The 22479-nt window shown below is 39.7% G+C and overlaps 1 protein-coding gene across 1 annotated transcript; it reads left to right on the plus strand.

The window, feature by feature from the left end:
• The first annotated feature begins 284 nt into the window (after positions 1–284).
• On the plus strand, positions 285–14733 carry LOC149287400 (protein arginine N-methyltransferase 9-like). Its single transcript, XM_089492901.1, has 12 exons — positions 285–473; positions 870–1018; positions 4894–5130; positions 5216–5383; positions 6024–6126; positions 6236–6339; positions 6789–6981; positions 7711–7894; positions 8148–8829; positions 10049–10202; positions 10776–10901; positions 14512–14733. Exons 1-12 carry the CDS (start codon positions 285–287, stop codon positions 14731–14733), a joined length of 2511 nt encoding a protein of 836 aa, XP_089349027.1.
• Positions 14734–22479: the final 7746 nt, after the last annotated feature.

A 22479-nucleotide genomic window follows, 5' to 3' on the forward strand; every position in this document is an offset into this window, starting at 1 on the left:
TTCCTACGTAACAGAAAGTTCTAAACATTAGAGACAGCCCAGCCCAGCGCAAGGCGCAGAGTCCACCATGGGTATTTGCCTGGAGCTCACGGCTTATGGAGATTCTATTGCAAATGTCTCCGCCAATATGGCTACTGTAATAGAGACAAGCGTCAAGCTGTTTGTGCCGCGTGCGTTAAGCACTCTGGTCCGTGACGTGCGTGTTTGACTGGGTTCTTTCGGTGTTCAGTGGTACTGAACTATAATATAAGTTGCTGCCATTCAGCTACGTAAGGGCTGATAAGATGAGTGAGGGGAGCAGCAGAAACTCCAGGAAAGGGAGAAAGGCCGGGCAGGCGGCTGGAAGGAGGGCGCTGATCTCCAAGAGTGTGCAGAGTGCCCAGCACTGTCTGGAGGAACAGGATTACGGGACAGCATATGCCCACTTCCTGCTGGTGCTCAGCCTCGCTCCTGAGCTCAGGGATGACTTCAAGGTGCATGTCTCCGCCATAGCAAACCCTACTTAGTATACATTTTGTTCTGTACGTTGTATACGATCCTTACTAGAGCAATGGGACCTTATAGGCATTACAGGGAACTCTTGGTGCTTTACCCAGAGCATCAGGGTATTTGCCCCCAGTATCAGGGTGAAGGGGCCTAGTCTCAGGGGTCACACAGTCCGTATCGGCATTGCATACCAAAGGTGGGCTGTCCCCACCATCTGAAGTACTTGAATAAGGAGCTTAGGAGATATGCTGTAAAACCTTGGCTGCTTTATGCCTCCTCTTGCAGATGTGTTAACTAATTCTAGGAATATCAGTAACTGTGCAACAGTATTTAAAACATTGGCATTCTTAGTAAATGATAGACTTTTCTGTTTTGTTTTGTAGGAGACGTTTCAGTACACACTCTTGAAATGGGCTGAAGAGCTGTATGCTATTAACCGGAGTGAAGATCTGTTTAGTTGCTATGAGCAGGCCTTAGAGCTTTTTCCTACTGATGATGTCATTTGCAACAGTATGGGGGAGCAACTGTTCCGGTGAGAAATAGGTCATCATGCTTGTGTTTCTTCTTCTTCTTCTTCTAAAAACAATGTGTAAATATATACAATAATGCTATATTTTCTGTATGAAGATACGTTTAGTTTCCCTGGCCACCTTCATTGCGGAGGCTCTGTGATTGGTTTGAAAAATAAATTGATGTTTGTCAATAGAATAGAAAAATAAACTGACTAAACATTCATTTTTTTTAAACACATTATTTGATATTTATTTGTAATAATACTCCGTGTTTCCCTGCTTCTTCTTCTGGCTGCTCATTTAACAGCTTAAATGTTTGTAAAATGTTTTATAACTGCTCAAAAACAGAAATGCTAAGGTGTATGACAATGGAGAAAAAAAATAACTCTTTTATTGGCGTAATTCATTAGTAGGCAGTGCTTGTCATTCGATTTGACCAAGAAAAGAAACTAATATCTATTAGACTTGTGCAAATGGCCCAAAGCCAATCCGGACGCATTTTTCGTTTGGTTTTTGGTCCATTCGTTTTCCGACAACAAATTTTGCTTCCTGCCCTTTTGGTTCAGGCAATGTTTAAATTCGGAAACTCTTTGTCCTTTACCCTCATTCACTCTCTCACACTTTCAGTCGCACTCACTCAATACGGATGGATTTGCAGAGAAGGAGAGGTGCAGAAACGCTTCTCTTTCTCAGTGAATCTCTCTATGATTCTGGGCTCTCTGAATTTTGGGGGGGGGAAGGGCGGAGCTTCTTGGCACACCCTCTCCCCGTTCCTCCAATCTGGGGAGAGGGTGTGTCTTTAGGCTCTGCCTTTTTGCGGAAGTTCGGTCTGCTGCATTGTGTGATCTTTAAGTGTCAATAACTACAATGCTCTTTTTCAACATTTAAACATGTTTAACCCCTTAATGACAATTGCCGGTCCTGGCACGGCACGGAAAAGCATGTGCTTTACGACAATTGACGTGCCAGGACCGGCACGTCTTTAAACGGGTGCAGAAAGCGATCTACTATCGCTTTCTGCACCCAAAAAGCGTTGCTGAATGCCTCGACCTCGAGGCATTCAGCAACGCCGCGATCGGCACGAAGGGGCCATCTCTGGCCCCTCCACGGGGCGTCAACATCCGCCATACTTTGTATGGCGGCGGACGCCCGTTTTAAAAGCGTTTAGGAGGCGATCGACGATCGCCTCCTAAACTTAAATGGTGTCGCTGGAATGCCTCGATCAGGAGGCATCCAGCGACACCAAACACTAACCTTTTGATGGGCTGTGACCGCTCCGGAGAGCGGTCACAGCCGCAGCTGCCGGCAATCTTCGCCATCAAGGAAGATGGCCGCCGTCCTGTAACAGGAACCACAAATTTTAAAAGTTCGCTAGATAGTCCAGACCATCTAGAGAACTTTGGCTCCACTTGCAGGTTGAATACAGGTACTGCATTCACCATGCAAGTCAATGGAGCCCAGCTTTCTAATCACAGTGTGATTAGTAAAAATAAATTAAAAAATAAAATTAATAATAATTAGAAAAAAATAGTAAAAAAACAGTAAAATGTAAAAATCATTTCCCACTGATGTCACTATCAGGGGAACCTCCAAGTTGAAAAAAAATGTTAAATTTTTTTTTTTAAAAAATAAAAAAAAAATATATATATATATAAAAAATATATTTTTGTGAGCAAGTCCTAAAATTAGCATATTAGCTTAAAACAATTCTCGCATGGAAAGAGTTAAAATACTGGCATATTAAATGCCCGTGGGGTGTCTACTTTTAAAAAATGTATGATTTGATGGGGTAAATTGAATGGGCCAGGTTCAACAACGTCCCAATTAACACGGGGGGAAGGATGGCCACACATCTAATTTCCAATTAGAAAAATGCACACGTACCAAATGTGGCCTTTTAGTTCCCCCCAAAAATGACACACCCATGCATGTGGGGTATCACTGCACTCAGGAGATGTTGCTGAACACATTATGGGGTGTCGTGTGACAGCGGCATATACCAGGAGCTGTAAATTCATACATAAAGTAGGTGTGTGTGGGAAAAATACACACACAAAAATATTACTGCAAACTTTGAAAAAATGCTGGTCGTAAAATATGTGCATGCAAAGAGTTAAAATACCAGCATTTAAAATACCCTGTGGTGTCTAGTTTTGAAAGATATATGGTTTTGTTGGGCACACTGAAATGGCCTGGCTCAAAGATGTACCAAATAGGGCATGGGCAGTGGATCCCCCAAATGCCAAAGTTCAACATTGACAAATGCGCATGCCCCAAATGTGGCCCTTTTGCCCCCAAACAGCCAGGCAAAATCATTCATGTGGGGTATCGCTGCGCTCAGGAGATGTTGCTGAACACATATTGGGGTGTTTTGTGATAGTGACATAAACTAGAACATTTTAATTCATACCTGAAGTAAAATGTGTATGACAAAACAAATGCAAAAAAATGACTACCATAAAGTTTGACAAAGACTGGTGGTAGATATGGTGCATGGAAAGAGTTAAAATACTAGCATTTGGAATACCCTGGGCTGTCTAGTTTTCAAAAATATATGACTTGATGGGGTAAATTGCATTGGCCGGGTTCAAAGATACCCGAAATGGCACATGGGGGGAAGAATTACCAGATTTGGAAAAAATGGCTTTGAAATAGCAAAACGCTACCTGTACTTATTGCCCCATAATGGGTAGAAAAAAGCAAAAAAACATAAAAACATTGGGTATTTCTAAACTCAGGACAAATAGTAGAATCTATTTAGCAGGTTTTTTCATTACCTTTTATAGATGAGTAAAAGATTTTTCAACTAAAAGTTAGAAACAGTCATTTTTTTCTAAATTTTTCACCATATTTTATAATTTTTTTAATAGTAAATAATATGATACAATCAAAACAATGTCATCTAAAGAAAGCCCTTCTTGTCCTGAAAAAAACAATATCTAATGTGTGTGGGTTCAGTAAACGGGAAAGAAGAAAATTACAGCTAAACACAAGCAGCGCAGAAATGTTAAAAAGGCCATTGTCACAAAGGGTACAAAAAGTAAAATCAGCCTTTGTCTCGAAGGGGTTAAACATCTTAAAATAAACCACCACAAAAAATCGGACACATTACATTTTTAGTGTCCTTATCAAATGTGAAGACAATGTCAGGTGGCGCCTGTAAATTGTGTTGCTACACACTACAGCATAATGTATCTAATTTGGGCATTTTACTGATTGCAATACAAAGACCTTTCATCGGTCAGATTGTATAGATGTTTTAAACACTTAAAGGGAACTCCAGTCATCATATGCACTTCAATGCATATGAAAGCTGAGTATTGCTTCCCTGCAAATCCATGGGGGATCCTTTCTTCTATTTTCTGTGCAGGAGATGCGTTCAGTTGAACACATCTCCTGATGTAATATGTTTATTGCCAGTCAGCTGCAGTGCTGGCGCAGAGAATGACAGGGGGTCTAACAATTGCATTAAAATCAATGAGAGCGCTTTCCTGCAACTAGGCTACTTCAAGAAATCAGTCAATCATGGGGATCGTTGGAACATGAAGGAGATGGGGAACTGCAACTTCTCCCTAAGGTAAGATGTATGCCTTTTCAATAATTTAAAAAGGATAGTTTAATGTCCCGTGGAGTTATTTAAAAAAAACCAACAAACATATTAAAGTAATTTCTCAGTAGTGTAATATGCTTTATTCTTTGGAATAACTCCCTAGGACAAAACTATCCCTTTTAATTTGTCCTGGGCAGCAACGATTAATTTCTGTTACAAAATAGTTTCATATTCAAGGCGGTATCAAGCCCCATGGTATTCTGTACTTAATATTATACTTGTTACCTGTATTGTTTGCTATTCATTATCAGTAACATAAGTAGTTCTATGTTTTTGTACAATCAGACTGGGCTTCCGAGATGAAGCAGCAGGTTATTTCTACAAAGCTGTGAAGTTGAACCCACGTTCTTTGGACGCCAAAGAAAACTTCTACCGTGTTGCAAACTGGCTGGTCGAACGGTGGCATTTTGTCATGCTCAATGATACCAAGAGGAATCTAATGTATCGGAAAGCCGTCGAGAAAGCCGTCCAGGCTGGGTGCAAAACAGTTCTTGATATCGGGACTGGAACAGGCATCCTGAGGTATATTTTTATTATTTATTTACCGTAGAGCAGTCATAATTGCATTTTGGAGCAATTATTTCATCTTTTATTTTCTTTTCCCCAGCATGTTTGCTAAAAAGGCCGGGGCCCTGCGTGTTTATGGCTGTGAGCTCTCAAAGACCATGTATGAACTTGCTTGTGAGGTGGTGGCAGCCAATCAAATGGAAGATGGGATCAAGCTTCTCCACATGAAGTCCTACGATATACAAATCCCCCAAAACATCCCTGAAAAGTATGTAGCAAAAAGAACAATTGCCACAGATCCAACTGAGACGATTCAACGTAATTGAGTCGTATTTTTACAATGGAGTTCTGGGTTCATCGCTATGGAAACTAATTGTGGGACAGTTGGCACTTTGCCTAAGAAAGTGGTGAATGTGAAAATGTGCTAAATATGGTAACAGGTAGAGTAGACCTGTAGACCTCTGTTGGTAGAGGATAAGACATATCTGTATTATATGTACCTTCTTTTATACCGTTCAAATAATTTAAAAATAATTTCCCCTTAACTGCTTATTTATTCAAAATAATACCATAGCATCTAGCTGACCAGATTCATCACCACCACCATGCAGACTAAGCCTTCTGAGTATATTGTTCAGGGCATTATTCTTGTATTATACCCGCTCCATCACATACGTTTGGTAGTGAAACACAAACTGTGCATTAGCCAGCCTGTATCCCCTAGTTGCCGTCCCTTGTGTTTTTGTTGATGCAGTGTATTTCTACTTTTAAAATTAGCTTACTGACTGCTCGTATAGATGTTTGTGAATAGAGAATTCAGTATAAAGCAATGTCATCCCAATCTGCTTATTTCTTCTTGCTAGAAGAAATTTAAATAGGTTTCCATTTACAATATTTATTTTTTTCAGAGTTTCTTTGGTGGTCACGGAGACTTTAGATGCTGGCTTATTTGGAGAAGGCATAGTTGAGACTCTTATTCATGCTTGGAAGCACTTGCTTTTAAAGCCAAAGGTTGGTAAAAGTCAATGGTTCCCCTGTTCAATAAGTTGTGCCCTGTTCCAACATGATAGTTATTAAATATTTATGGTGTTACGTGATATTTAGTATATGTCTGTTCCAGCCTAAAGAAGAAGCATGTGGTGATGGGTATGGACGGGTTATACCTGCAGGTGCTGTGATTTACGGCATGGCAGTAGAGTGTCAGGAAATACGCAGACATCACAGGTAGGCACAGGTTGATTTTATCATCCCATGTTTGAACATGAAGCATGTAAAATAAAGTATTTTTTCCGAATCAAGAAAATAACCATTTTATTGTGATATTTAATCATAACGTAAAAAATATCCATATGCTGTGTTAAGATTTGCACGTGTGTTTTCTTTCTGTTTCTTATCATGCATTCTGTCTTCTTAACTTGTTGCTCACTAAGCAGCTCTGAAAATTGAAATATTTTATAACAAATGGCTAATTGTTCCAATATAGTGTGTTTAACACAGTATGTAGGAATTGTTTCTGTTGAATTTTTTAGTGACAGAATATACTTAGATATTCGTATTAGACTGTCCTAATCCAAATTCTAGCGTGTAAAGGAAAGCTTGATTAGGAAAGGGTGATGAAAGCGATAACTCGTATAAAGCTTTGATACGGCATGTTTTCACTCATTGTTCTCTAGAGTGGGTGTGAAAGAAGTGGCTGGTGTGAAACTAGGAGAAGAATTGCAGTTCTGGAGTCCTGTTCCTGGCAACCATAGATCTGATGATGTAACTGAGCCGTACGACACAGAGAAAATGAGCAGAGTTCCTGGAGGTTATAAAAGTCTCAGTCAGCCCTTCCAAGCACTTACTGTAGATTTCAACAGTCTGCAGGTAAACATGAAGAGCCTGCTCTCAGAAATACTAATCTTGCTTCTTAAACCCCCTTAATATGTCACTATTAATATAACTGCAAAGTGAGGTTGATGCATAAAATGTGATGTTCTGTAATGAACATATTCTGCTGAGGTGAACTTTGTAGTAATAACTTGTAGAAATATAGAAGTCATGTACACCACCCTGTTGGCAGCCTGATTCTCTTAGTAGCCGGTAAAAAGGTATGGGGGGAGTATTGTTTCTAGGCCTATGGATCCCTTGTGTACTTTTGAATTGCAGCACTGTATACTGGTATCTGCTGGAAATTCAGGTTCCCCTAAACTTGTTGATTTATCTTATGCGTTTGTTTAATAACTTGTGTCCTCTATTGCTATACATATATCATGCCGCGTTTATGCTCTGTGATGTTGTACAAATGTACGAATGTTTCTCATATTCTATCTACAGTGAGCAGATTCCATAGCACTATTACAGTAAGGGAGCATACAGAATTACTAATAACATTACAATTAACAATAACATGAGGACATGGAAGACATACGGGTACAGAATCAGAAGAGATCCCTACACTTACATACTTAGTCTATTACGAGGCTAACGACCATCTAACATAATTTTACTTTGTACACTGGTATAATTTCACTCGCTGCTTGCCATGTTGATGGATAATGACCAGTTCCAATGGAATTAATGGAAAAATTGTGACTTGTTTTTTTCCCTGGCTAGGACTTGGAAAGTATTGTTGCTGGGAAGTCTTGCAGTGTATCTGTTCCTGTTCTTGAAGAAGGCCAGCTCGATTGCTTTATAACTTGGTTTGTGCTACATCTAGACAGTGAAAACAGCTTGTCCACTAGACCTAGTGAGGAAACCTGCTGGGAACAAGCTGTTTTCCCTGTGCAAAATGTTCCAAGTAAGTGGCTATTGGCTGCTTTCAGTGTCAATCTGAGGCAAAAGCAAGATTTATTTAAACTGATTATAGAAAGAATCTGGTATTTTTTCTGAGATTGATGTTAAGACTCAAGAATAATCAGTTTACCATCTCCGTAATGGATAATAGTTGTAAATGGAAATACAAATGCGTAGCATTTTACGGAATATGACTTTTGTAATAAAAAGCTCCTGTGTTATATTTGTATATCTTTGTTTCTGATTCCTTTCTACAGATGGTGGTTACATTGTCAGACCTGGAGAGATTATAGAAGTAGCTATTTCCTGTCCAGATTGCTATTTGCAATGTGATCTTGCCAGAGTTTACAAAGATGGAGAGCTTGCAGGTGGTGCTGGTAGCAGTGACCAGTCTGAGAACATGGTCCTGGAAAATGAGAATGAGCTGTGTGATGCGCTAGCCAGCCTACATACCACCAGTCTCCAGGATGTGGCACGGGAGCGGTGCGTCTTGGAATCCGGTGAAATTGCCTTACTGAACAACGTTCTTTATCATGAGAACTTCAAGGCTGCAATGGAAAAGGTTGTCTCCTCATTATTACCCAAAGAGAACGGCTTTACTTGGGATAGAAGCGCTTCCTCTGCTGCAAATGACCCACTATACATTCTGGATGTTTCTGAAGGATTTTCCATTTTGCCCCTGATTGCTGCACAGCTTGGACATGTCAAGTCCTACAGTTCTGTTGAGAAGCCACAGCATCGTGTAGCACTGGAGAAACTTTCAGAAACCAATGGACTTGCTAAGGACAACCTGGTGTTTTGGTCGAGCCAGTTAGATGCAGATGGTGACGTTTTACAGAGACCCAACTCAGACAAGCTGTGGAGCCTTATCATTCTTGATGTTGTTGATATCTGTGGTCTAATGAGACAAGAGGTGATGGAAAAAGCTGCTATAGCTAGGTAGTTGACTATTTGTTCTTGTGCATCTCCCTGAATACATATTTTGCATGGGAAATAGCTGGGGAGGTGGGGACAAATTCATATGACACGAGGAATTCTTTAGAATGCTCCAACAGCAAAATTTCAAAGACCCACACCGCACACAGTCTCATACCCCTTAGAATGCTGCTCAGCTACAGCATAAGGCTTTTGCTGATGGTGTTTTCAGAGGCAGTTTGGAGCTCTGTAGTGAGTAGGGATGCACCGAAATGAAAATTCAGGATTCACTTGACCGAAACTGAAAATAATAATTAACTACACTTTTATTAAAAGTAACACACCAAAATTGGACTAAAAAAAGCAATAACTATATTTATATATAGATATATAATTAACAGCAGTCGCACTCCTCCTATCATGTATTAATATTGTTGTTTTTTTTTTCTGTCCAAAAATTTGGAGAAAAAAATCAATATTATATAATATATATAATTGCTAACAGCAATAACACTCCTATCATGCCCAGGCAGCCAGTACATGCTAGAACCTGTGCATGATAGGGAGCCTGTAAATCACACTCCTATGTCACACCATCGCCCCCCCCCCACACTTAAGCATCCATGCTATCACACACACTCTCATTCGCTCGTTCATATGCTCATTCATTCACAGATACTCATTCGTTCCCTCAATCATGCATACTTGCTCATACATGTGAAAAAGGACAGGCTTTTAAAAAAAAAATAAATTATATATATATATATAAACAACACTCAGCCCTCAGTAGCCCCACTTCATGAGTGTGCATGGTCTACTGAGATTCCGCAAACTGGCAAAGGTGGTATACTATGACAGTGCCAAATTTACACTGAGCTCTTTAGTATGGCCTATTCTACTGCTAGTGTTTGTTTATGGAGATGGCTGCCTATGTGCTTGATTTCATACACCTTTTTTCAATTAATGTGGCTGAAACACCTAAATTCAGTAATTAGGAGTGGTGTCCACATACTTTTGGTCATATAGTATATAAGCACTGTGGACAGCCCCATTACGAGTCATAAGTTTGAAAATGCCGCGAAAAACCCAAATACCAAACCCGTGCCCTCGGTTCCAGGCCGAACAAAGTTGTTTTTTTGTTTTTTATATCTAAATTTGAATTATTACATATATCATTCTGATACAAATGACATTTCCATTATTTTAGTATCCTCAATGTCTGATGTGTTTACTCCTGTTCTAGGTGTTTGTTGCAGTCTGGAGGCAAGATATTTCCTCAGTGGATCATAATGCGTGGCTTGCTTATAGAATCACATGCTTTAACACGAGAGAGTGCTGTGCAAGGCACAGATCCTACACTTGGCTTTCTCATAGCACCTTCCATTAATCGGTTCAAGGTAAACAGCTATTCTCCACTTATTAAAATTCTCCAATAGCATGCCTTTAACCGTGATCTCCCAGAATACTCATGCAGTTATTCTGTTTCTATATCTTCTGCTAAAAATTCACAAACTATCCAATGAGTGTATTAAGTGAAATGGCACCGGCAGTTTATAAATATAACCGATGAAATCGCTCTTGCATCGTAATTCTGTATAATACCAAATTGCCATCCTTTATTCATGTATATTCTGGATGGGATACTTTATCTCCTGTAAAGTAGTTAAATTTTGGATATGTTTTTGGCACAAGTGCCCTACAAATAGGTATCATCATATGGTCGAGTTACTTTTTGGTCACAGATTTATTCATTTTTACAGAAAATAACTCATCTAGGTATACAGTGATGCAATCACAGCCTTCTAGTTTGTTGTGCTCCTGGTATCTTTATAAATCACTTGTATATTGTCAGATTATATATATTTGTTGCAGTATTCTTTATTTCTTTGAGTTTATGTATATGATTGCAGTACATGTAAATGAAACAGAATGGTCAGTGTTTTTAATCTCTCTTTAATCTCATCCCAAAGGTCCCCGTTCATGTATTTCTGAATCTATCTGCTCTTCCCTGTACTCCTTTAAGTGAGCCAGTAGACCTACATAAATTGGATCTGATGAATCCTTATTCCAATTACAACTCCAATACTGAAATTAAGGTAAGGCTGGCAGAAAGTTTAGGCAAGTAGTCAATGAATTGTATATAACCCCAACTTGTAAATTAGCATGGTTAAATATTCTCCACCTTCCCGTGTGCGTATATAATACGTTGCATCCTACTACTACTACTACTGTCTTCCTAGAAAAAGGGCTTCAAAGCAGATGGAAATTGTCTAAAACATCTTACTCAACATTTGTAGCTTTGTTTTAGTGCCTACTATTTTCACTGAATTTGTCACATGCATCCACAATGTAAAAAAAAAAAAATTAATAAAAAAAATAGCCCCTTAACCCCTTAACGACAATTGCCGGTCCTGGCACGACACGGAAAAGCATGTGCTTTACGACAATTGACGTGCCAGGACCGGCACGTCTTTAAACGGGTGCAGAAAGCGATCTACTTTCGCTTTCTGCACCCAAAAAGCGTTGCTGAATGCCTCGACCTCGAGGCATTCAGCAACGCCGCGATCGGCACGAAGGGGCCATCTCTGGCCCCTCCACGGGGCGTCAACATCCGCCATACTTTGTATGGCAGCGGACGCCCGTTTTAAAAGCGTTTAGGAGGCGATCAACGATCGCCTCCTAAACTTAAATGGTGTCACTGGAATGCCTCGATCAGGAGCGACACCAAACACTTACCTTTCGGTGGGCTGTGACCGCTCCGGAGAGCGGTCACAGCCGCAGCTGCCGGTGATCTTCGCCATCAAGGAAGATGGCCGCCGCCCTGCAAGAGAAACAAGCAAGTTTTAAAAGCTCGCTAGACGGTCTCCAGACCATCTAGAGAACTCTGGCTCCACTTGCAGGTTGAATACAGGTACTGCATTCACCATGCAAGTCAATGGAGCCCAGCTTTCTAATCACATTGTGATTAGTAAAAAAAAAATTAAAAAATAAAATAAAATTAATAATTAGAAAAAAATTGTAAAAAAACAGTAAAATGTAAAAATCATTTCCCACTGATGTCACTATCAGGGGAACCTCCAAGTTGAAAAAAAAGTTTAAAAATTTTTTTTAAAAAAGGCAACAAAATATAAAATATATATAAAAAATATATTTTTGTGAGCAAGTCCTAAAATTAGCATATTAGCTTAAAACAATTCTCGCATGGAAAGAGTTAAAATACTGGCATATTAAATGCCCGTGGGGTGTCTACTTTTAAAAAAGGTATGATTTGATGGGGTAAATTGAATTGGCCAGGTTCAACAAGGTCCCAATTAACACCGGGGGAAGGATGGCCACACATCTAATTTCCAATTAGAAAAATGCACACGTACCAAATGTGGCCTTTTAGTTCCCCCCAAAAATGACAAATTCATGCATGTGGGGTATCACTGTACTCAGGAGATGTTGCTGAACACATATTGGGGTGTCGTGTGACAGCGGCATATACCAGGAGCTGTAAATTCATACATAAAGTAGGTGTGTGTGGGAAAAATACACACACAAAAATACTACTGCAAACTTTGAAACAATGCTGGTGGTAAAATGTGTGCATGCAAAGAGTTAAAATACCAGCATTTAAAATACCCTGGGGTGTCTAGTTTTCAAAAATATATGGTTTTGTTGGGCACACTGAAATGGCCCGGCTCAAAGATGTACCAAATAGGGCATGGGCAGTGGATCCCCAAATGCCAAAGTTCAACATTGAAAAATGCGCATGCCCCAAATGTGGCCCTTTTGCCCCCAAACAGCCAGGCAAAATCATTCATGTGGGGTATCACTGCGCTCAGGAGATGTTGCTGAACACATATTGGGGTGTTTTGTGATAGTGACATAAACAAGAACATTTTAATTCATACCTGAAGTAAAATGTGTGTGGCAAAACAAATGCAAAAAAATGACTACCACAAAGTTTGACAAAGACTGGTGGTAGATATGGTGCATGGAAAGAGTTAAAATACTAGCATTTGAAATACCCTGGGGTGTCTAGTTTTCAAAAATATATGACTTGATGGGGTAAATTGCATTGGCCGGGTTCAAAGATACCCGAAATGGCACATGGGGGGAAGAATTACCAGATTTGGAAAAAATGGCTTTGAAATAGCAAAACGCTACCTGTACTTATTGCCCCATAATGGGTAGAAAAAAGCAAAAAAACATAAAAACATTGGGTATTTCTAAACTCAGGACAAATAGTAGAATCTATTTAGCAGGTTTTTTCATTACCTTTTATAGATGAGTAAAAGATTTTTCAACTAAAAGTTAGAAACAGTCATTTTTTTTCTAAGTTTTTCACCATATTTTATACTTTTTTTAGTAGTAAATAATAAGATACAATCAAAACAATGTCATCTAAAGAAAGCCCTTCTTGTCCTGAAAAAAAACAATATCTAATGTGTGTGGGCTCAGTAAACGGGAAAGAAGAAAATTACAGCTAAACACGAGCAGCGCAGAAATGTTAAAAAGGCCATTGTCACGAAGGGTACAAAAAGTAAAATCAGCCTTTGTCACGAAGGGGTTAAAGGAACACTGTATTGTCAAAGGCAGCCAATTTAACAACGAATGCATTGAAGTGCTGGTCCTGGAGCTGACTGGTGATAGATATCACGTGGAAAGAGATGTCTGGCCGGACACATCTTCTGCATTCGAAGTAGCTAATGTATATGTGGGGATTATGCAGACCCCCCCCCATATATTTGCAAGTGGGTGTTTTGGCTTTTATGTGCATATGATGGCTGGAGTGTCTCTTTACTGAAAAAAAAAAAAAAATGCTGTGTGAGTGGTTTTTAAGAAATTAAAATAAATGTAGTTAACCTGAATGTGACCGTTCAGCTTTCATATGCATATATCTATATTTCCTCTCCTGACCTTTCCCCCCTCTCTTCTAACTCGGCTCACCGTCTTTCAGGAGTTGCATTATGGACGGCTTCCATTACCTAAAGCTCAACATCTCCAAGACTGAGTTTATGGTAATCCCGCCATCTGCACTATCCATAATCCCTGACATATCTCTTACTGTTAACAAGACTATCCATCCTAGTTTCACTGCCTTGGTATCGCACTTGACTCTGCTCTCTTCTTCATCCTTCACATCCCGTCCCTCACCAGATCCTGCTGCCTTCACCTGAAAAACATCTCCTGAATCTGCCCATTCCTCACAAAAGAAACAAAAAAAAATATTAAGCCGCTCCCTCTCTGGACTATTGCAACTCCCTACTAACCGGTCTCCCCCTCTCCCGCCTTTCACCGCTCCAATCCATCCCCAACACTGCAGCTAGATTATTTTTTCTCCGTCACCATCCCTCATCTGCAGCTCCACTGTCCCAATCGGCTCCCCATACCCTCCAGAATCAAATTTAAACTTCTGACGCTCACCTACAGAGCCCTTTAAATTATCCCACTGATTTTAACCGCGCTACGGAACCTGTTGGTGCTATATAAATAAATATATCACATGCTGGTGAGTACTGGTCTGCAAATAGTAACGTGGAAGACCTAGGACCTCCCGTATTCAACGACGCTGGCCAATTTAATGATTTTTAAAATTCGATTCCGGTGTAGAAACGAGAAAAGTGGCCTTATTGTAGCAAGCAAATGCACTGCTCTCTGAAATACACATTCTATTAACCTGCCTTGAATTTAAAACCTTGTTTTAATCCTTATCTGCAGGTGCGTGTCTGTAAGTCAGGGCACGTGACGGCTGTGTCTTTTTGGTACCATCTTTATCTTGATGAGGACATTAGCCTAGATACATCTGGCGAAACCTCTCATTGGAAACAAGCTGCATTTGTCTTTGAAAACCCTCTCGATGTGGTTCAAGGGGAAGAACTTTTGCTTGATGTCCAGATCCAGAACAGTAACATCAGCATGACATTAAACAGGGCTCGGTAACAAACAAGCAGCTCAGTACTGCTGCCACTGTAGAGACAATGTTTTATATTCACGTTCCAAAGACTGCAGTGTATGAAAGTATCGTGACAAGCAGAAGTCTTGCTGTTCCCACTTATTTTATAACTAGATTCAAAAAGACAAAAAATGTCAATTCTATACTACCCTTGTAACATACCATATGTTTTGCTGTATGTAAATATATTAAATTATGTTTATTAGTGTGGCTGGTTCATACCTATACCTTTTTTACATTCGGGAAGAGATGCGTTAAAGGTAAACCAAATGTTTCAAGTTTTAATGGGCTATAAACAGATTCCAAGCACATAGGTATATGCTCACAATATGTTGATTAAACATAACAAGCAAGAGACTACATTATCACCATAGAGTTTGGGTATATACAGTAATTTGAAAAAAAAAAAAATGATCCCGATATACTGAAATAACAATGAAATATGAATAAGTATAAGACTTGCTGTACAGTGGTTGTTTGGGATATATACATGGCTATATGGTACGTTTACACAATGATTTTGTATAAGGAATCCCATGTAGTTTGTAGAGTACAGTGCAGGTTAAAGAGAGGTTTCAGTAGAAGAGCGCACTATGAAAGCTTTCGGCTCTACATGTTCTTAATGTGGGGATAGACCCCCAACCCTTTTATATGAGAAACTGTATATACACAATGGGGTGCCAATAATATCCTTTTCACATCAACCTATAGGTAAACAAATGTTTTAAGCAAAAGCTTTATTATGTACAATAAAATAACGCACAGGCATGTACCCAGGATAGTGAAGCTTCTGAGTAGAATACAGAATGCATAGGTTATGCACATTATACGGAAATAAAGCGGGTTTACAATACATTCAGATGTAACAGGATTTTGTTGTAGTGTGTGCAAAAAAAAAAGACTGTAATCTATAACCAAAGAATTGAAACCAGTTGCTAAAACCAAGTTTCAAAGCACTTTTAAATAATGAAGATCCAAATATGGGTCCATCATCCGAGCTCTACCGTCACTGCCCGGTTTATAGAGTAAATTTAGTAATATATCCTTAAATTCAATCAATCAGGGAAATTACAAGGAGCAGAATTCTGAATACTCTGAGAAAAGTATTAATATGCGGTACAAGCAAATCTGGAGATCTTCCATTTCATGCAGTTTCCAATCAACTTAACAATTAAACTAAAACATGGAAATGTAAGCAAAACTGGCAGTATGCTTACAAGGACAGAGAAGTGTATTATACACCGGCAGTAATTTTGCCAGGGAAAGAAAGCATTAAAATATCAGAACTTCTCTTAGTTACTGGCAAGGTGACTAGGCCTTAATTGCCTCTAAATCTTCTGTTATACATATAGCAGATCACATTTTATTACGCTTAACATTGCGACCAGTTGCCTAATATTGCATAGGTCCTCCTTTTGTCGCCAAAACAGCCCTGATGTGTCGAGGCATGGACTCAACTGCTGAAGGTGTGCTGTGGTACCTGGCACCAAGATGTTAGCAGCAGATCCTGTAAATCGCAAGATGCATCCTGGTGCCATGTTTACTCCGGGTACCCGACGCACACGAGTTATGCATCTGCGGCTACGCAGCTTCATACCCGGCAAACTGTGATGGACGGTGTGTTCTGACACCAGAAACAGCAGTATCTTTTTCAGCAATTTGAGCTACAGTAGTTTGTCTGTTAGATTTGACCACACGGGCCAATCTTCACCCCCCCCCACGTGCATCAATGAGCCTTGGCCTCCCATGACGCTGTTGCCAGTTTGTCACTTTTCCTCGCTTGGACCCCTGCAGTGTTGGAGACTCTCTGACCCAGTCGTCTAGCCATCACAATTAGACTACATAAAAGGCAACCTTTGAATTAATGTTGGGGTTTATTCAATAAGTAATGTGTAATTTAATGAGTGAGGGGACCTTAAGAAAATCCTACTCATTTACTTATGGATTCTACAGAGCCAGCTCCACATGTCATACAGCAGAAGCTCGCTGGCGCTGGACCTAATACAAAGCGAAGTCAGCGAGTTGAAACCACAACTCTGCTGCAGACTCTGATAGCTCACTTTAGTGAATCACCATTGTCATGTTTAACCCCTTAATGACAATTGCCGGTCCTGGCACGGCACGGAAAAGCATGTGCTTTACGACAATTGACGTGCCAGGACCGGCACGTCTTTAAACGGGTGCAGAAAGCGATCTACTATCGCTTTCTGCACCCAAAAAGCGTTGCTGAATGCCTCGACCTCGAGGCATTCAGCAACGCCGCGATCGGCACGAAGGGGCCATCTCTGGCCCCTCCACGGGGCGTCAACATCCGCCATACTTTGTATGGCGGCGGACGCCCGTTTTAAAAGCGTTTAGGAGGCGATCGACGATCGCCTCCTAAACTTAAATGGTGTCGCTGGAATGCCTCGATCAGGAGGCATCCAGCGACACCAAACACTAACCTTTTGATGGGCTGTGACCGCTCCGGAGAGCGGTCACAGCCGCAGCTGCCGGCAATCTTCGCCATCAAGGAAGATGGCCGCCGTCCTGTAACAGGAACCACAAATTTTAAAAGTTCGCTAGATGGTCCAGACCATCTAGAGAACTTTGGCTCCACTTGCAGGTTGAATACAGGTACTGCATTCACCATGCAAGTCAATGGAGCCCAGCTTTCTAATCACAGTGTGATTAGTAAAAATAAATTAAAAAATAAAATAAAATTAATAATAATTAGAAAAAAATAGTAAAAAAACAGTAAAATGTAAAAATCATTTCCCACTGATGTCACTATCAGGGGAACCTCCAAGTTGAAAAAAAATGTTAAATTTTTTTTAAAAAAAAAAAATAAAAAAAAAAAATATATATATATAAAAAATATATTTTTGTGAGCAAGTCCTAAAATTAGCATATTAGCTTAAAACAATTCTTGCATGGAAAGAGTTAAAATACTGGCATATTAAATGCCCGTGGGGTGTCTACTTTTAAAAAATGTATGATTTGATGGGGTAAATTGAATGGGCCAGGTTCAACAACGTCCCAATTAACACGGGGGGAAGGATGGCCACACATCTAATTTCCAATTAGAAAAATGCACACGTACCAAATGTGGCCTTTTAGTTCCCCCCAAAAATGACACACCCATGCATGTGGGGTATCACTGCACTCAGGAGATGTTGCTGAACACATTATGGGGTGTCGTGTGACAGCGGCATATACCAGGAGCTGTAAATTCATACATAAAGTAGGTGTGTGTGGGAAAAATACACACACAAAAATATTACTGCAAACTTTGAAAAAATGCTGGTGGTAAAATATGTGCATGCAAAGAGTTAAAATACCAGCATTTAAAATACCCTGTGGTGTCTAGTTTTGAAAAATATATGGTTTTGTTGGGCACACTGAAATGGCCTGGCTCAAAGATGTACCAAATAGGGCATGGGCAGTGGATCCCAAATGCCAAAGTTCAACATTGAAAAAAGCGCATGCCCCAAATGTGGCCCTTTTGCCCCAAAACAGCCAGGCAAAATCATTCATGTGAGGTATCGCTGTACTCAGGAGATGTTGCTGAACACATATTGGGGTGTTTTGTGATAGTGACATATACGAGAACATTTTAATTCATACCTGAATTAAAATGTGTGTGGAAAACCAAATGCAAAAAAATGACTACCACAAAGTTTGACAAAGACTGGTGGTAGATATGGTGCATGGAAAGAGTTAAAATACTAGCATTTGAAATACCCTGGGGTGTCTAGTTTTCAAAAATATATGGGTTTATTGGGCACACTGAAATGGCCCGGCTCAAAGATGTACCAAATAGGGCATGGGCAGTGGATCCCCAAATGCCAAAGTTCAACATTGAAAAATGCGCATGCCCCAAATGTGGCCCTTTTGCCCCCAAACAGCCAGGCAAAATCATTCATGTGGGGTATCGCTGCGCTCAGGAGATGTTGCTGAACACATATTGGGGTGTTTTGTGATAGTGACATAAACTACAACATTTTAATTCATACCTGAAGTAAAATGTGTATGACAAAACAAATGCAAAAAAATGACTACCACAAAGTTTGACAAAGACTGGTGGTAGATATGGTGCATGGAAAGAGTTAAAATACTAGCATTTGGAATACCCTGGGCTGTCTAGTTTTCAAAAATATATGACTTGATGGGGTAAATTGCATTGGCCGGGTTCAAAGATACCCGAAATGGCACATGGGGGGAAGAATTACCAGATTTGGAAAAAATGGCTTTGAAATAGCAAAACGCTACCTGTACTTATTGCCCCATAATGGGTAGAAAAAAGCAAAAAAACATAAAAACATTGGGTATTTCTAAACTCAGGACAAATAGTAGAATCTATTTAGCAGGTTTTTTCATTACCTTTTATAGATGAGTAAAAGATTTTTCAACTAAAAGTTAGAAACAGTCATTTTTTTCTAAATTTTTCACCATATTTTATAATTTTTTTAATAGTAAATAATATGATACAATCAAAACAATGTCATCTAAAGAAAGCCCTTCTTGTCCTGAAAAAAACAATATCTAATGTGTGTGGGTTCAGTAAACGGGAAAGAAGAAAATTACAGCTAAACACAAGCAGCGCAGAAATGTTAAAAAGGCCATTGTCACAAAGGGTACAAAAAGTAAAATCAGCCTTTGTCTCGAAGGGGTTAAATAGGAATGTTTTGAACAGTTATAGTATATACAAAAGGCTGGTAGCGTAATACACTATGCTTTCATAAATGGAATTTATACTACTAGACAAATTAAGAGCTGTAGGAAGGCACCCGTATTACATGTCCCTGCCATTTCTTACTTTTTACTGTTTAACTTCCTAACTTCCTTTGATTTCTTAAGTCTGTTTTTCTTATTTACCCCTGTTTTGGAGCTTGTGTATTAGTTCTCTAGCAGTCATTTTAGTTTTCATCTCCCTGACTCAATATAACACAAAATACTGTCAACAGATTTTGTAATGCAAAATTTAAATAGATTTACATCAAAATTGTATCAAATTAACACAAGCAACATCTCAACATTACCTACATTAAAATAGTTAACCTATTTTGGGAGCCCCGGACATTCGGACTTACCACTGTGCCACTATCCTTTCTCAGGCAATTTTGTTTCATTATAGTGCAAACCTTCCTCAATGGGTCACACAGGAGAATTGCCTTGTCCTCCCCTACTCGGTTTCCCAATTATTGTGGCTTAAACCACGTTTTCAGCCGAAATTATTTCCACTCCCTCCCACCACGCTTTGCTCGTTCCAGATATGGTCTGAATTAGCTAGATGACGACCTTCTCTATTTCACATTACTAGGGCTACCCCGCTTACTTCCCTGGTACTCCTGATCCCAGAACTGCGACTTCATCGTTAGCAAAGTAAGGTACTCCTGAGGGTGGGTGACCTTTATAAGGGCTCTCTTCGATCGTTCTCTGATGTCAGCTCTGCTTATGCGATACCTAACTCTGAATTTTACAAATTCCTGCAAATACGACACTTCCTGCACTCACATTCCCCCTCATACACGGTTAACATTCTTTCTGACGACCCTATTATTCATATGTGCACCAAAACCTCCTCCTTTAAGGGCATGATTTCACAGTGCTATGTTTCCCTGTTGATGCGTCTTTGGGAAAATAAACTCCCCCATATGTTAGCTTGGGAACGTGATTTGCAATCTACCTTTTCCCTTGAAACTTGGTTAGATTCCGAAGAATCTATGAGGGGTGTCTCTCATTGTTTTAACCATATTGAGCTCCAAAAGAAACTGGCGTGTAGGTGGTATCTCACCCCGCAAAGGTTGGCCCATATGTTCCCCTCTTGCTCTCATCTATGCTGGAAAGGTTGTCCAGATGTTGGATCAATGCTGCACGTCTGGTGGTCTTGTCCCCCTATTCATGAGCTCTGGGGGAAGGTATCTCATTTACTTGAGTCTGAGTTACATTTTCCTCTCCCTCGCACCCCGCAGTTGGCACTACTTCACATGTTTCCGGATGATACTCCCTCGCATGTTCGGAAATTAGTTATTCATTTTTTTTTGTCTGTTAAATTATCAATTGCTCGTAACTGGAAATCCCCTGCGCTTCCTCGCCTCTCTGATGTCCTACACCATCTTGAACACAGCCATGTTTTGGAACGAATGTCTTTCCAAAATGATCAAATGTTACCTTTGTTCAGGAAAATTTGGGCTCCCTGGCCCCAAATTCGGTTCTCGCCCTTGTGGCAAGCTTGAGGGGATTGGTGTCTATTGATGTGTTGCGCCTGGTATCTACTTACCTTACAATGTATTTCCCTTTCTTTTTTTTTTCTTGTATGTGATTATTGGACGGCTCTCTATTATACCTGACCATAGCTGTCTTTGATGTACCAATTTGCCTGACTGGATCACTATAAGTCCTTGCCTGTTGTTTTTTGTTGTTTTTGGGTTGTTTTTTTTTGTTGTTTTTTTTTTTCTCTTCTTTATGTTACAAAGTGTTTCGAAGCCGAGGTTGTTTTCCATCATCAACGCTTTCTAGTACTGAGTAGATAGTCGAGTATCTTATGCTTTGAGGGGCTGCCATGTACAGCTCCTAGCACACTACTGGGTTTTGTGTGTACTAGATGTCGCTATGTTTATTTTATCTATACATGTACGTGTCATGTTACCCCGCACATTTTCTAAACCCGAAGATATTGTTCTACGTGACCACTTTGATGTGAAAGCTTGGTCTTCTATACTTGTACAATGTATAGGAAACGACTAGAAAAAAAAATGTTGAAAATAAAGAAAAAATTTACATTTCAAAAAAAAATAAAATAGTTAACCTAGTGACACCTGTTTGCATATATTAGTTCCTGAAATATAACATAATGCTGAGTTCTAACAAATGTAATCATACAAAGCGTACTGGTTGGGTAATAGACTTGTGCATTCAGATTTGTAGATTCCCCCCCCCTGTCTCATACACTCACTCTCCCTACCTTCTCCGGCAACCGTTTTTGCACGGCTCCGCTCTTCTTTCTCCTGCACATCTTCTCCGCTGCTCTGTCTGTATTATTCTCGCCTCGTTCGACGAGCCTTTTTGCACACCCCAAGCCCTCCAAATGTCATCATCAAAAGTCAGAAAATGAAATTACTTGTAGGAAAACTAAATGGACAATTCGTCCAAATTGTTATTGGTCCGTACTCTTGCGGTATAAATATCTGAACACCGTACTATAATATTCAGACTTTAATTCTGAGTTTGAAAATGCAATATGAGTTAGAGCTTACATTAACAGCTTACAAGTTACTTGTGGACAATTTTATCTGCACTGTACTGCATTAAAGCCAGTCTTTAATCGTATGATGTTATTGACTGTGCTAATTAAATCAAAAGGCTACCAGATGTATTTTTTACTATTATTATTATACTTTATATAAAATATGCCAACAAAAAAGGTTGCAAACTTTATTTATAAAGTGCAAACATTCTGCGGTTCTGTACAACGATCAGATTGAATACAGAACTCAAATTGCCAGGTGAAAGATAAATGCCGACATCTGCCACTTTATTGATGAACTTACTTTCTGAACTAATAGATATAGGTCACGTTAGACTATATTAGTGAGCTCTTGATAAACTTAAGAGCGAATTATACTCTGTCCGCATTTGGTCCTCCACATACGTTGCACTGCTGGAGGTGGAATAATTGCAAAACACGTCTGCTTGTACGTACACATCACAGATACAACTTGCAAGTCTGTAGTTTTGTTTTTACTGTGATT

Source organism: Sceloporus occidentalis, unplaced genomic scaffold (assembly GCF_023333645.1).
Source record: "Sceloporus occidentalis isolate IW3139 unplaced genomic scaffold, rSceOcc1.0.p SCAF_61, whole genome shotgun sequence".
NCBI lineage: Eukaryota > Metazoa > Chordata > Lepidosauria > Squamata > Phrynosomatidae > Sceloporus > Sceloporus occidentalis.